Raw genomic sequence first — 16,628 nt, 5'->3', positions numbered from 1 at the left:
TCAGCAGTTGTCTTCAGTAAGCAGGGTGTCTGTCTGTCTACACGGGGGAGGAGACTCTCCTATAGACAGAGGACACAGAGACACTGAAGAACCAGACCAGAGCCGAAACCCAGGATACAGAGGTTGAGTGAACGTGGTGTTGAAGGTGTGGATGTGGATCAGTGCGTTAGAGGAGACTCTATAGAAGGACAGAGTGCCAGCAGAAGTGTCCACATAAACTCCTACTCTGTTAGAGACAGAGGAGGGAATGGATGTTTCCTTCCTATTGTGCCAGACAGAGTAACCATCATCAGAGCAGAACAGACTCCAGGACTGATCATTTTTTCCAAATGCACAGTCGACACTGTACCCTCTCCTTCTGATTCCACTGTAAGTCACTGATATCGACACTCCTCCTCTCCACTCGAGCTCCCAATAACAGCGACCAGTCAGATCATTGCTACACAGCAGCTGAGCCCAGTAGTCAAATCTGTCTGGATGATCAGGATATGACTGATCCTCTCCCAGATGTGTCACCTTCATGTTGTTGTCAGACAATTCGAGGTCTCTGTTTACTGTGTTTGTGTCCACTGTGAGTTCACAGACATCTGATGAAGAGAAGAAGAAAAAACACAGTGGCAGTTTAGCATCTGACACACAATGGATTTATTCTGTTTCTGATCTGTTGTCCATTTCTATAAAATTTAATGACACATTTTGTCAGTAATGTTGTGAAAGAATTAATAACACAAAGGCTGACTGTATTTAAAAGAAAAATATTTAAAAAGTTGTCATAAATCAAATCCACACTTACACTTCCTCACATCAGATTTTAACCTGTGCTCTCCACCATGGTCCACCCTAGTGGAAGAAAACAAAATCAAAATGATTTTCTATCGAAGAAGAGTCCTAATTGCTCTTCAACATGAAGCAGTGTTCCTCAGTTTGTTAGTGACACAGAAACATGCTGCAATTCATCTGTCTGTCCATACCTGAGAGTGTCCAGTCTCCATTGTGGATTACCCAGTCCAGCTGACAGCAGTTTCTCTCCTGAGTCTCCTGGATGATTGTAGCTCAGATCCAGCACTTTCAGATGGGAGGGATTGGAGCTCAGAGCTGAGGCCAGAGAAGCACAGCCTTCCTCTGTGATCAGACAACCTGACAGACTGGAATTAAAAAGACAAAGTTAACTCTGTTTTAAAAAGTCATATTATGAAGTAAATCCTACAGGTGTTGACCATCATCACTAACAAAAACCTAAAGCTGGATGAACTGTTAAACAAATATTTGAACCCTGACCTGAGAGTTTCCAGTGTACAATATGAACTCTCCAGCCCCGCAGATAGAAGCTTCACACCTGAATCCTTCAGGTTGTTACTACTCAGGTCCAGATCTCTCAGACTAGAAGACTGGGAGCTGAGAACTGAAGAAAGAGCAGCACAGCTTCTCTCTGAGAGGTTGCAGTCAGACAACCTAAAGAAGAAGTAGTGATAAATATTAAAATGTTTTATTTATTGTGTATAACGTTAAACATATTTGAAACTGTTCATAAGTGCAGCAGTTCATCCACTTACAGAGCTTTACTTGAAGCTTTGACCACTGGCAGCAGCCTCAGAAGAGCCTCCTCTGAAGCAGAGTATTTCTTCAAATCAAACACATCCAGGTCTTTTTCTGATGACAGTAAGATGAAGACCAGAGCTGACCATTGAGCAGAAGACAGTTTGTCTGGGGAGAGTCTTCTTGATCCCAGGGACTGTTGGATCTCCTCCACTAAGGAACTTTCATCCAGTTCATTCAGACAGTGGAACAAGTTGATGCTTCTCTCTGCAGACAGATCCTTACTGATCCTCTTCTTAATGTAGTTTCCTGTTTCCTGATTGGTCTGTGAGCTTTTTCCTGTCTGTGTCAGCAGGCCCCGTAGGAGAGTCTGATTGGTCTGCATTGAAAGACCCAGGAAGAAGCGGAGGAACATGTCCAGGTGTCCATTTGGACTCTTTAAGGCCTCGTCCACAGCACACTGGTAGAAACATCTTGATTTGCTTGTGAACACTTTAGACCACCAAGATGTTGTCTGTTTTTTTCCCAGAAGATTGACTCCAGAGTTGATGAATGTTAAATGGGCATGAAGAGCAGCCAGAAACTCTTGAACACTCAGATGGACAAAGCAGAACACCGTGTCCTGGTACACCCCTCTCTCCTCTTTAAAGATCTGTGTGAACACTCCTGAGCACACTGAGGCTGCTCTGAAATCGATGCCACACTCTGTCAGGTCTGATTCATAGAAGATCAGGTTGCCTTTCTGCAGCTGCTCAAAAGCCAGTTTTGCAAGAGACAGAATCATCTTCCTGCTCTCTGGACTCCAGTGTGGATCTGTCTCAGCTCCCCCATCATACTTGATGTTCTTCACTTTGGACTGAACCACCAGGAAGTGGATGTACATGTCAGTCAGAGTCTTGGGCAGCTTTCCTTCCTTTCTCCCTGTCAACACATCCTCCAAAACTGTAGCAGTGATCCAGCAGAAGACTGGGATGTGGCACATGATGTGGAGGCTTCGTGATGTCTTGATGTGGGAGATGATGTTGCTGGCCTGCTCTTCATCTCTGAATCTCTTCCTGAAGTACTCCTCTTTCTGTGGGTCAGTGAACCCTCTGACCTCTGTCACCATGCTGACACACTCAGTAGGGATCTGACTGGCTGCTGCGGGTCGTGTGGTTATCCAGAGGCGAGCAGATGGAAGCAGTTTCCCCCTGATGAGGTTTGTCAGCAGCACATCCACCGAGGTGGACTCTGTGACATCAGTCAGGATCTCATTGTTGTTGAAGTCCAGAGGGAGTCGACACTCATCCAGACCGTCAAAGATGAACACAACCTGGAACTTTTCAAACCTGCAGATTCCTGCTTCTTTTGTTTCGGTAAAGAAGTGATGAACAAGTCCCACCAAGCTGTACCTTTTCTCTTTCAACACATTAAGCTCTCTAAAAGCGATAGGAAATGTGAACTCTATGTCCTGGTTGGCTTTGTCTTCAGCCCAGTCCAGAGTGAACCTCTGTGTTAAGATGGTTTTCCCAATGCCAGCCACTCCCTTAGTCATCACTGTTCTGATTGGTTCATCTCTTCCGACTAAGGCTTTAAAGATGTCTTCTTGTCCGATTATTGTTTCTGGTCTGTCTGGTTTCCTGGATGCTGTTTCAATCTGTCTGACCTCATGTTCATCATTGACCCCTGCAGTCCCCCCCTCTGTGATATAGAGCTCTGTGAACTGATTCAGAGGGGTTGGATTTCCTCTTTTACCAATCCCCTGAAACACACTGTGGCACTTCTTCTGCAGTTTAGACTTGAGTTTATATCGACACTGTACAGCACAAGTTCCTGAAAGATCAAATCAGTGAAATCAGTCAGATGATTCTACAGTAAACTGGAAGATTGTAAACATTGTTTTTATTTGCCTCCACTATGAAATCTATTCAGCTCATCAGGTGTAGACAGTTTAGACAAAGCACATTGAGTTGCCAAAAGCACATTGAGTTGCCACTGTGTATGAAATGCGCTATATAAATAAAACTGCCTTGCCTAGACTGTTTTCATCTCAGAAGAATTAATATGTGATGTAGGTGTGTGCATCATATTAACTACAGAGTTTGAAATATAAACATCTCCCATGTTTTTTCTATTGCCTCTCCATCATGTTAAATCTGTTAAAAATCCTCCTACTGCTCTGTAGACAGTGAGCCAGCTCCTCCTGCTTCATTCTCTTCAGGAAATGCAGTGTGATCTTCAGAAAAGCCTCTCTGCTGCTCCTCCTCTGCTCTTGCTCCTCACCATCCAACACCTCATCATCCTCGGCCTGTCTCTCCAAGTATTCTGGGTAACCCAGACCCAGAACCATCTTGATCTTATCAAGTTCATATTTCACAAACCAGACGATGTTCTCCTCCAACAGCTGCAGCAAAATAAAATGTAAATTTAACTAATAGAAATCAATATCAGATCATCTGACAGACTGAAAACTTGCTGGTCTACAGAGACTGCCAGGACCACAATGGTAGTTTGGTATTTAGTTTGTGGCTGTTGTAGTTAGTAGTAACTCTGTTTTACATTTACACACCATAAATATGAAGTCCAGGTGTGTTTGATGCTGCTGAACAGACTGACCACTGAGAACTTCTGAGCTCTGCTGATAAACTCTGTGAAGAAAAAACAGTGGATCCAGGTAAAACACTTGGCTGTTGTCACTGCAAAGACTTTGTACCTCTGTTTTAAAATTTGTTAGATGAAGTTTGTGTTTTTCAGAAAATAGTGTGTGTGTGTGTACAGTATGTACAAGTACAAAAATAAATATCCACGTTTAATGATACCTCATCTTATGAGAACTGGATAATAATAGAAGCAAACATTTCACATACTTACCCCTGATCAGTAGACTGCTGTCTATGTTTGAATTTAACAGATACATCCATAGACCTCTTACTCTTCACAGACACACAGCTGAGTTCAGAGTAGTCTGGTCTGTTTTGATGGATCCTGATGGACACAAAACACTAATTCAGTAGAAATCTTTCAGGATAAAATCCTGCCAAGAAATATGTAGAATGTCAAATGTTTTTAAACACTGATAAAAAAAAATCTTTGTGAAATAATCACGTGTTGACATACTATTTTTCAAAATAAAGTGTCCTTACATCACTCTTCACGTACACAGAGCTGAGAGAGAGCGATACAACACTGATGAAGTAATAACAGCTTAAAATCTCAAGAAAATTATGTGGCTAAAATACAGCTGAAAATAATTTTTACATTTCAATACTGATACAATCTGAGTTAGGAAGAGAAAAGCAATGACTATTCTGTTCTTACCATTGATCAGTTGAGGGGTGTTCATATTTGAAACTAAGAGGGTGATACATGGACTGGTCACTCTTCATGGACACACAGCTGGGTTCAGGAGAATTTGATCTTTGCTGATAGATCCTGATGGAAACAGAGAAGTGATAATATAGGTGTAACTTACAGTGTTGACCCTGAGGATTATGGGTTTTGTTGGACAACAGCAACACATCAGGTGTGTAAACCTGTAGCAATAGACTTATCCACATAGCTACAACAAACTGACATTGTTAACATGTCTAACTAGGTTTGAAACCGCAATTGCATCTAAATCTGCATCAACATACAATGTGAGTGGAGAACAGTAATGTGTAGTTAGAGATACTCATCTCACCTCTGGGCTTTGGTCTGGTTGTCATGTTCCCCACACAGAGAGCTTTTAGAGGGAGGGAGTCCCTCTTCTCGGTCCTCACGCTGATTCATAGCAAAGAAACGTCTTCACACAAACACAAAAAAAATGCTCAGTCACTACACAAGCAGCACATAACAGCCACACACTGCCGTCTATCACAGTGTCATTCTTGATTTTTACCACCAGATGGCGCCAAATTAATTATTTTAAGATTGAGATGAATAAGAGTAAACTGACCAAACTCGTTATACAACCTTTCAAGTACATGGTTAATCACACGCGCGCGCGCACACACACAAACACACACACACACACACACACACACACACACACACACACACACACACACACACACACACACACACACACACACACAGCAGAACACAGAAACACGAATGGCGCACTGGCCCAGTTACTATTGCCCGTTTACACAAGCAGATTATTAATATATTTATACAAGTTACTACGTTAGTCAGCCAAGCCCAGGTTTTTTTTTTTTTTGTGGGTTAAAGAGAGAAGAGGTGAGGAGATGTTACCATTTCAGTACTTTGTATACACCCATTTTCAAATACAGAGGCAAAATATCTACCCACCAAAATATGTTTTAATATTTTACATCAAGCGTGAAGGAGGATAACAACATTTAAAGAGAAATAAGTGAGCATTGATAATTTATTACACAACTTAAACTCATAGTTGGTCTCAGGCAGAAGTGGACTCCCCGTGATGGAGCCAACTCCTACACTTTCACCAAACACCACGGCGTCAAGAAATCCCTCTGAATACAGTAGGATTAATGAGTCCGACCCCTTACAGCCCCGCGCATTTTACTCAAAATGTCATTCACTGTTCTCAATAACAGTAAAATCTCGTCGTGTCTCAACCAACATGAAGTAGGACCTCATCAAATCTTGTAAATGGGCCAAATTGTCCGCAAAAATGTTATAACGTCATAAGTTTCATTTTGACGTTATAAGGACACACACACACACACACTATAATTTTTTGATCTGTCTGGTTTTAATTTGGTATGCCTATTTTTCTGCTTTTATGTCATTTTACTCTGGTTCAAATTAATAATTTTGTGTTCATTATTTTGTTAAAAAATATTTAAGTTTATTTAAGAGTTATTTTATAATAGTTTACATTTTATTTGGCATTCAATTTAAAAAAGCGCTTACAGAGTGATGAGATTGATAACATGCATGTTGAAGAGGCGATTTGAGAGGTCTACGAATATGAACCACACATAGCTCATCGACCACAACACACTCTCTCTCTCTCTCTCTCTCTCTCTCTCTTTCTTTCTCAGCTTTTTTTGGGCAATGAATCGGGAAACGCCCAATTTAACTTTTAACGTTATGAAACCAAGCAAAATGTAGTCTGTACTCCATCATGGCAGGGTTTTTAGTCTCAGTGTTGCACTTAAAGAGTTAAAAAAACAAACCAAACCCTGAACCAGTCGGGTTGATCAGAGCTCACCTGTTCTGACATGTACTTACTTTTGAAAGTGATACGTGCAAATCTTGCTCTGAGAGGGAGGCTCACCTTCCCCAAAAAATTGCCACAACTGTCATATTAAATTCACACTAAAATTATATTTTATATCACATAAAATCTGCACTTGAATGCGTTAGATTTTACAACTATGTCATCCAGTAACCAGCTGTTTATTGCCGACGCTGTTATTTTCCGACGTGATTTCCCTATCACACACTGGCAGTCCACCACAGACTCAGAGCTTCAACGGTGTTCAATGAGGCTCTCTGATGCTGTAGCCCTTGATAGACAGCTTATGGAAGGCTGACTCTTCTGAGTGTAGTTTTACCAATGTGGCTTGACTTTTTCGCTAAATCTGGCGACTTTCCAACTCTTCTTAGCGACTTTTTTTTTCAAAAGCGACTATCGACTATTTTGAAAATCTCTTTCAGGTGTGTGTTGCTGTGGTTTTCTATGACATAGATGAAGCATACAACAGCCTCAATTAAACACTTCTTTTATTTGTAACTACTTCCCTTCGATATGACAAGTTTTATGATGAAGACGTAAAGTGAGCTTCCCCTGTTTAAAACACCAGCAGCCGCCACTGAAAAGCAATATTTATAATTAATTATACTTGTAAACATTAAATACAATCTGTATGACAAAAAACATTGCAACAGCAGAGTCATCAGTGATGCAACACAATGTGATCAAACCAATATGCACCAGTGATCGTGTTCATCAGACATTTACAGATTTCTCTGGTAGGATTCTCACCTGCTCAGCTCACCTCAGGTTAATTCACAGACTCCCTCCACCTTCATGTATAGAGGAGAAACTGGAAGATCAGTAGCAGCTCGCGCCCCAGTTTTACTCCTGGGATGCATTAACTCTCTAATATTGCATCCATGTTCCCCCATGTTTCTACGTTGGGTCGACGTCAAGCCGACGGCATACCTACAGTAGCTCTCTGCGTTGCAGTGTAGGGGTTCACTGCGACGCAGAGAGCCGCCTACACCTCCCCCCTGACGTGCACCTCCCGTGAAACACTTGGGTAAAGTTAGCTCACAAACGAAACATTGTTAAAACATAAAAAAAATGCCTCTTTCCTATTGTGGTAAGGTAGACTATTGACTACAAACTCATTTTCGCCAAAATGAGTCGTCCTCCAGGCTGCAGGAAATACATTGCTCTCTATGCGTTGCGGGCGGAGAGGCGAGCGCTTAGGGACCGTCTATAAAGTGCAGTACCAAAACGAAACATATTCAATATCTCCACTTTTATTCACTGTAGTCTCACCAAATTCACTCCACACACCAACGGTCACCTGATAATCACATTACAACAGTTATTGTTGCAAAATGTGCTTGTGTATAATACTTCAATATCACTGTCATGTGCTGTCGTTCCATTGATTTCCCTTCAATAGCATCAATATTATACACAGTAGTCTTCACTATATTCACTCCACACAACAAGGGTCACCTGATAATCATACTACAACAGTTATTTCATTAAAAAAATCTTTTTGCATATTTTTGGGTAATTTTATTCTGAAAAATCATCAATAGCGTTAATATTATACAGTGTAGGATGACCAAAATCATGCTACACAACAAGGGTCACCTGATAATCATACTACAACATTTATTTTTGGAAAATTAGTTTTGATATAATTTTGGGGATTTTTTATATTAAAAAATCTTCAATAGCGTTAATATTATACACTTTATACTCACCAAAATCATGCTACACAACAAGGGTCACCTGATAATCATACTACAACAGTTATTTCATAAAAATTTGTTTTTGTTTATTTTTGGGGAATTTTATTGTGAAAAATCGTCAATAGCTTTAATATTATACACTGTATACTCACCAAAATCATGCTACACAACAAGGGTCACCTGATAATCATACTACAACAGTTATTTCAGAAGAAAAAAAAATTGCATATTTTTGGGGAATTTTATTTTGAAATATTTTCAATAGCATTAATATTATACAGTGTATACTCACTAAAATCATGCTACACAACAACGGTCACCTGATAATCATACTACAACAGTTCTTTCAGAAAAAAAAATTGCATATTTTTGGGGAATTTTATTTTGAAATATTTTCAATAGCGTTAATATTATACAGTGTAGGATGACCAAAACTAAATTCATGATGTTTTTAAGCCAATGCTTTGACTGACTGAATGTGTGTGTGTATTCTTGAAGATTAAAAAAGTGAACAAGTTTTGATGGCTTTTTCTTTATGTATGTGATATGTTTTTGTACAAGACAGATAGACCATAGAGAACATTAGAGGTCCACACTGTCCACACCTAATAACAAGATACTTTATTAATACCGACATAACCTGTAACCATTACAACAATGAGAATTACAAAAAACCTGTCAAAAGTTATTACACATATTTTCACTTATTTGTCAGAAAAAAAATGTAGGTCTACAAATATTGTTTTTATTTTGGAATTGTTATCCATCAATAAACCATTCAAATTGAACCCCAATTTAATACACTAACTAACCATTGGAAAAGACCACAGAAGAAAACTTTCATCGTTCTTTGAAGAAGCAGTTTTGAATACTGTACATGAGGTAGATTGTGTATTTGAGTCGGTAGGTCAAATAATGAAAGTAACCTACAACAATTTTAAAGTTTGTGAAGAGCACTTAAAGCAAAACCAATCTGGTCTACATTTAGTCATGGGTCTCCAGGTGTTTTATCTGATGTGAATTTGGTCCCATTACACTTTAACATTGAGAAATAATTTTTTAATATAAAAAATACCCAAAATTATATCAAAACTAATTTTCCTGAAATAACTGTGGTAGTATGATTATCAGGTGACCTTTGTTATGTAGCATGATTTTGGTGAGTATACAGTGTATAATATTGACGATATTGAAGATTTTTGAATATAAAAAATCCCCCAAATTATATCAAAACTAATTTTCCCAAAATAAATGTTGTAGTATGATTATTAGGTGACCCTTGTTGTGTAGCATGATTTTGGTCATCCTACACTGTATAATATTAATGCTATTGACGATTTTTCACAGTAAAATTCCCCAAAAATATGCAACAAAACAAAACAGTTTTTTCTGAAATAACTGTTGTAGTATGATTATCAGGTGACCGTTGGTGTGTGGAGCGAATTTGGTGAGACTACAGTGAATAAAAGATATTGAATATTTTTATTTTTTGCAGCCTGGAGGACTTCGTTTCGGCGAAAATTAGGTTGTAGTCAATAGTCTACCTTACTACGATAGGAAAGACGATTTTTTTTTGTTTTAACAATATTTCGTTTATGAGCTATTGATCGCTGAAGTTCGAATCTGCCAATCTCTTTCTAACTTTACCCAACTAAAAAACACTTCAGAATAAATAGAACAATGTTGTGTGACAATCATGTGCATTACAACAAAACACTGCAGAAACTCAAAATCTTCTAGTCAAAATAAATCTCAATAAGACCAAAAAAGTAACATGTTTTTAAACAACGTTCACTTGTTTCAAGCACATTTTCACTTGAAATAAGTAGCTATCTACTGTGGAGCAAGTTAAAAAAAAATACTTGTAATAGGAAAGAAATAAGAAGTGGCCATTACACAGAAAATAAAGTGTGAAAGTGTCTGTGTCATACCTGCGATGGAGAGACGCAGAACTTCGAGAGGTGCACAACGGCATCGGGGCACCGGCATAGTTACGGCGTGGTGGTTACTAGAAGCATAAATCAGCCTCTAGGGAGACACGAGGAATTCCTCTGAGGTGAGAGGTAATGTTGAAATAAATGGGTTTTATGTACCTCAGAGGGTTGAGTATGTCGTCCTGTAGTAACTCCCCCGCAAAATCTGACTCATCCACGTGAGAGAGCACAGACTTCAACGCTGGCATCTGTTCACATGTGTTAATTGAAAGCAGCCTTATCATAGTCGGTTTACTGCAGGAAAAATAATGGTTCAAGAATAGTGAATCAGGAGAAATATGTTTGTTTGTTTTTTATGGTTTTACTTAGTTTGGTATCACTTAACGAAATTCAAGTCCCCTCGTAAGCTTTTAAACGTGCCACATGTGGCAACAAGTTGCCCTCAAGGTAATATGAATAAAGAATAAACACATTATGCCAGAAACAATAAAACAATATGGCGTTTTTTTAATGAGTACATTGTAAATAAAATATTATATTAATTAATTTAGAAAAATTAACTTATGTTTTAATATTTTTTAGTGCCCCTTTCAGTCACCAGCCCTTAGAATCGTCCTAACCTTTCAACCCCTTACGGTGCACTTGTGTGTGTGTGTATATTATATAAAGTACAGAGATGTGGTCCCGTTTGATTTGATATGAATAAATACTCAGTTAGTACCGACGTAACTCGGTTGGTGCCACTCAACCAACCCTGGTATCCCACCTAATACCAGTTAAGGGAGTCACTCTGTGGGAGTGTTGGAAAAACCTACACAACTTTTTATACAGTTCGTGTTTGCACATGTATGCACTGTGCCAAAGGTGCATAGTTGAGGCTGCCAGAGCAGCACGGTTTTCTCTCTGGAGCTTCTTATATTATTTATGACCTGGTTGACAGCCACCTGCACATGAATGAAAACCTACATTCACGTTGTTCAGTCCCCCAAATACAAAAGATCTCATCAGTCTTGGTCCCTTGTCCACTAACGTGAAGCCGGAAATCTTGGAGTTCTGTTTGATTCTGATTTAAGTTTTGATCCACACATCAAAAACGATGTCCTGCCCTGTTACCTGCATTTAACAACAATGTTTAAACTGAAGCCAATGCTCTCCCACAGTGATCTGGAAAAACGTATTCATGTTTTAATCTTTCCCGTCTAGATGACTGTACCTGCCTCTGTCACCAAAGTAATAATTAAAGTGGGTGGGATTTGTCAAATTGTTAGTATGTATTTTTACATAGTCATGCTGTGCTCAGCATAATGCCGTTCTGTCTAAGAAAACATGTCTAGGGATGATGAATATCAGACCAGAAAGTATACAAACTTGTACTCTGTAGAACTTGGTCTCTGGTCTCACGCATCCAGACAGAGAACCGGGCTCGAATAAACGCATGTATTGAGACAGAATTCTTGATTTGATTCATCTTTGCCGATCGACAATCATCACATAAACTCGCATTATCACAGATATACTTTTAATCTTTTTTTTCACTTTAAAATTTGTGCACTATTAATATCAAACTATTATCATAATCATAATATTAATGTAATATTATCATAAACCAATATTCCTCTTAATATACTGTTACTATTTTTTATTTCCAATTGTTCTTATTGCTTGTTTGTTTTTTTAAATGCTATTTCTATTTTTGCTACCCACTTTGCAGCTGTAACGCTGTAAATTCCCCCATTATCTTATGTCTTATTAATCCAAGATCTGTGACTATTCCTTCTCTGAGCACATATGATCAATCATTACCACAATCAATCAATTGATCACTTCAGCATTGCTCTTAAATGGTACTCTTACACAGGCCAGCTGACAGTCTTGCCTGGGCCCGGGACGAGATAATCTTAGATGGGCCCCCACGCACCCGGATCTCTCCTTTTCCCTTGCTTATCCTCTCCTCTTCTCTCCTATGCTCTTCCTCTCCTCTCCTCAGTGTTGGGGAAGCTACTTTGCAAGCATAGCTTGTAAAACTACATGTAGTTCAGCCTGACAGTAGTTTGAACAAACTACATTTCTACCCCTGGAGAAATGTAGTTTGTAAAACTACAGCTAAAAAAAGAAGCTTTAGCAACTACTTATACTCATTATAATCAACATGTGGTGTATATGAAACAAAATATAATAGCCTACAAAAAATTCCCATTCCAGCAGAAATATGCCTCTCAACTCAGTTTTATTTGTTTAAAGAAAAAAAGCTGGTCAACATACTGTAGTTCACCATAGACATGTTGGGTAATATAAAGAGAAAATGAAAATCCTACCCCAATACCCACATGTAAATCAGAAATGTAAATCAGTCAACAAAAAATGTAATAAAAAACCCAAAGATGTAGACATATTCTAGATCGGTGTGTCTTGAACAACAATGTTGGCTTGTCATGACATGATTCATGCCTGTTTTCAAAGAGAGTTCTGGAACATAATAATGGTAAAATAAAAATTATATTATATAGGTCTTTTTTTAATAAAAAATATTTCATGTGCAGGTGGTCGAGTGGTTAGAGCACATGCCATACGCTGCTAAATAAAGGCGTCTATGCCAACAAAATCTTAAAAAAAAAATAAATAATATTTTAATGTTATTGACCAAAATTGTAGTTTGTAAATTGAGTAGTTTAACCCCAAAAAATGACCCAAAAAGTAGTTGAAATACTTGACGCAGCACAACATATGAATGTAGTTTAACTACCAGCAATTGTTACAGCAAATTGTAGTTAAGCTATGTAGTTCAACTACATGTAGTTTAAGTCTCCCCAACACTGCCTCTTCCTACTCCTACTCTATCAGACTCGGTCATTTTATTGGGCCATAATGCAGGATCGCTGAAATTAAATATCTGATCAGTCTCTGATCCATCCTGCTCAGACTCTCTGCGGGGGCAGCGGGCCCCTCCCGCTCCACTGTGACTCTGTCTCACTTCTCTCTCACCGGTAGCCTGACTCTGTCCCTCCGATGTGGGGCAGCTCTCCCGCATCACTCTCTCGGTCACCTGACTGCAGCTGGATCTCTCTCCTCTCTGACGGAGCTACCAAACTCAACTGTTAGCAAAAATAACGTGTTGTGTGTCAGGCTTTTATACAAGCTAATGGACGTTAACATTAGAGCTGACCTGTTAGGTTACGTCACAAGGATCAGATATTTAATATCAGCGATCCTGCATTATGGCCCAATAAAATGACCGAGTCTGATAGAGTAGGAGTAGGAAGAGGCAGTGTTGGGGAGACTTAAACTACATGTAGTTGAACTACATAGCTTAACTACAATTAGCTGTAACAATTGCTGGTAGTTAAACTACATTCATATGTTGTGCTGCGTCAAGTATTTCAACTACTTTTTGGGTCATTTTTTGGGGTTAAACTACTCAATTTACAAACTACAATTTTGGTCAATAACATTAAAATATTATTATTATTTTTTTTTTAAAGATTTTGTTGGCATAGACGCCTTTATTTAGCAGCGTATGGCATGTGCTTTAACCACTCGACCACCTGCACATTAAATATTTTTTATTAAAAAAAGACCTATATAATATAATTTTTATTTTACCATTATTATGTTCCAGAACTCTCTTTGAAAACAGGCATGAATCATGTCATGACAAGCCAACATTGTTGTTCAAGACACACCGATCTAGAATATGTCTACCTCTTTGGGTTTTTTATTACATTTTTTGTTGACTGATTTACATTTCTGATTTACATGTGGGTATTGGGGTAGGATTTTCATTTTCTCTTTATATTACCCAACATGTCTATGGTGAACTACAGTATGTTGATCAGCTTTTTTTCTTTAAAAAAATAAAACTGAGTTGAGAGGCATATTTCTGCTGGAATGGGAATTTTTTGTAGGCTATTATATTTTGTTTCATATACACCACATGTTGATTATAATGAGTATAAGTAGTTGCTAAAGCTTCTTTTTTTAGCTGTAGTTTTACAAACTACATTTCTCCAGGGGTAGAAATGTAAACGGTGGCTGCGCTGTTTCTTACCTTGCTCTACGTTGACTTTACTAGTTCCAGCTTCACCGTCACCACCTTTTTTAAAATATTTGTTTAGACAATCTCTAAGGCCTCTATTTTCTTCTTCTTCTCTTCTTCTCTTTTCTTTACTTTTCTGAGCACCGGACTTGGGCTGACCGGACATTTATAGCGTACTGAACTTCAAATGACAACATCAAATTTTGATCAGTGGCCAAACCATTTTTGTGTTGGGGGTGGGGTGGTTCTTGACCACTATTTCAAGAGCAATTAGGAAGAAAACAATTAAAAGCTTTTATGTAACTAAAATATTACACATTTTTTCCACAAATAGGCCTATTTTGAAAAATTATTCCATAATTGAATGTGGGCCCAGTTCTGCCCCCCCCCCCCCCCTACCCTGGGCCCGGGACAACAGACCCGTTTGTCCCCCCCTATCGGCGGCAGGCTCTTTGATAAATGCATGTTATTGATAACACTGAGTGAGTAACTTGTAAATTGGTTATTTTTGTAATATTTTGCTGTTGTAAGATAATTTATATTCCCATTAATCATATCAGGGAGTTCATACATGAGATTCTGTTCATGAATTAATAGGAATTATTTAATTTGAATAATAAATGAGTCCTGAATTCAGTTTTGATAAGATTTTATTGCGTATACGGGTTAAGGTTCATTGTGTTTTCTATGTAATGTAGCACTTCACAACACAGCAGGATTGTAAGAACAACCATCATTTCACCAAACCAATGATTTGCTTAGAAGCAGTTAACAAAACATCAAATTCATATTTTCATGAGTCACCGTCGTCAGATTTGATTATTCACAATTCAAAAAACGCATTACTGTGAATTTCACAATCTTAATCTAAATGGCTTCGACTTTTACGTGATCAATCTGGTTTTATGTGCTAACACTTTACTTCACAGACATCACTTCACAAGACAAGAGCTTTTATATATTTTTTTTCTCCAAATAATCATTGATGTGTGTTTTTTTCTCGTACAAATTAAACTTTCTGCGAGCGACGGCTGACAAAACTGGCGCGGCTGCAGTTTTACAAAAACCTCTCTTGAATGCTACTCCATGTCAGACACATGCAACCTTAACTACAATTTCAAAACTGTAAAAAAACACGACAACCGCCCCTCTGAATACCACACTCTACACTGAAATGCACTGCGTCGTTCAACATACTAAACATATAAATATAATTAAGTCAGTGGCCAGTACTAAAACATAATTAAAACATTTGAAGAGCACAGTGACACATCTTTATACAGTACAGTTCATAGCTTACGTACTCCATTTGTTTTTTATAGTACAGATAACTAACACACAATACATTCATAAAGAAAACATACAACGTATTAACTTAATCACAACGTGCAACCTATTAAAGGATATAATAAAAGAAATTGGCCTATATAAGTAAGGCGATTTGTGTAAATGAAACCTTTTTTAAAACATCTTTTCATGGTTCAGATAAAATAATAAATGACAGCAGCAGAACAGTTAGTGCTAAAGAGACACATTCCAGTTTCTCCTCAACACACATTTCTTGAATAAAATAAAACCTTTTTTTTTGGGGCTTTTCACATCGAAAATCAGCCTATAGCGCAGTCTGAAAGTAGTTGAAGTTACAGCTTAATGTTTGAGGATTTCTTCATATAAAAAGGGCGACTTTTCTTACACGGTTTCATCTAATGTGGATGTTAACGCCCTTAAAGTTGAAACTCAGCACTTTAACCTTGGAAACATTCGAACTCATGCAAGAACATTTTTGTAGTCTTCTCCTAAAACGTTTTTCTCGCTCTGTTTTTGCTCTCTGCCAACTACCTATCTGGCTCTTTAGCTGCTAAATGCTTCACTATGTTCATCAGCTGGTCTACAGCTAACTGTGTCTGTTTGTCGTTTGGTGCTGAGCACGTAGTGTACAGTGTAGTAAAAATGAGCTACCTGATGTGGTTGACAATGATGCAATGAGTGAACCAAATCAGTAAAGCTGACACAACGCTGTTCAGATACTCATAGACTGCACTGCTTGTCAGTCTTGAAGTATGCAACACAAAGACGTATCTTAAGTTTGAATAGATTTTTTTAAACTGACTGAATTTTTTTTTTTTTGTTGCAAAATCATCACAGAAAGTTTCCAAAACAATAAAGACTGGACAATAAAGCAAAGTCAAAACAGGTCCAATCACAGCCACCTATGATGAGCTTGTGCTCGTCTCTAG

At 38.3% G+C, this 16,628-nt stretch overlaps 1 protein-coding gene across 1 annotated transcript; it reads right to left on the bottom strand.

Annotated features, from left to right (window-relative positions):
• On the bottom strand, positions 1-5,286 carry LOC133987709 (protein NLRC3-like). The gene is made up of 10 exons (XM_062427153.1): positions 5,198-5,286; positions 4,834-4,947; positions 4,387-4,500; positions 4,085-4,163; positions 3,691-3,919; positions 1,554-3,348; positions 1,279-1,452; positions 972-1,145; positions 794-840; positions 1-587 (listed from the first exon to the last, which is right to left on the bottom strand). Exons 1-10 carry the CDS (start codon positions 5,284-5,286, stop codon positions 1-3), a joined length of 3,402 nt encoding a protein of 1,133 aa, XP_062283137.1.
• Between the last annotated feature and the right edge of the window lie 11,342 nt (positions 5,287-16,628).

This window comes from Scomber scombrus, chromosome 10 (genome assembly GCF_963691925.1).
Source record: "Scomber scombrus chromosome 10, fScoSco1.1, whole genome shotgun sequence".
Classification (NCBI taxonomy): domain Eukaryota; kingdom Metazoa; phylum Chordata; class Actinopteri; order Scombriformes; family Scombridae; genus Scomber; species Scomber scombrus.
Note: the sequence above shows the minus strand (reverse complement) of the source record. Positions and strands in the feature narration are given on the sequence as shown.

What these genes read in the sequence shown, in the direction of transcription:
- LOC133987709 (XM_062427153.1), bottom strand. Translation starts at nt 5,286, where the DNA reads ATGAATCAGCGTGAGGACCGAGAAGAGGGACTCCCTCCCTCTAAAAGC. An exon ending in CACCCCTCAACTGATCAATG is followed by an intron (nt 4,501 to 4,833) that starts GTAAGAACAGAA and finishes TGTGTCCATCAG; the next exon opens with GATCCATCAAAACAGACCAG. An exon ending in GGCTCACTGTCTACAGAGCA is followed by an intron (nt 3,349 to 3,690) that starts GTAGGAGGATTT and finishes TTGATCTTTCAG; the next exon opens with GAACTTGTGCTGTACAGTGT.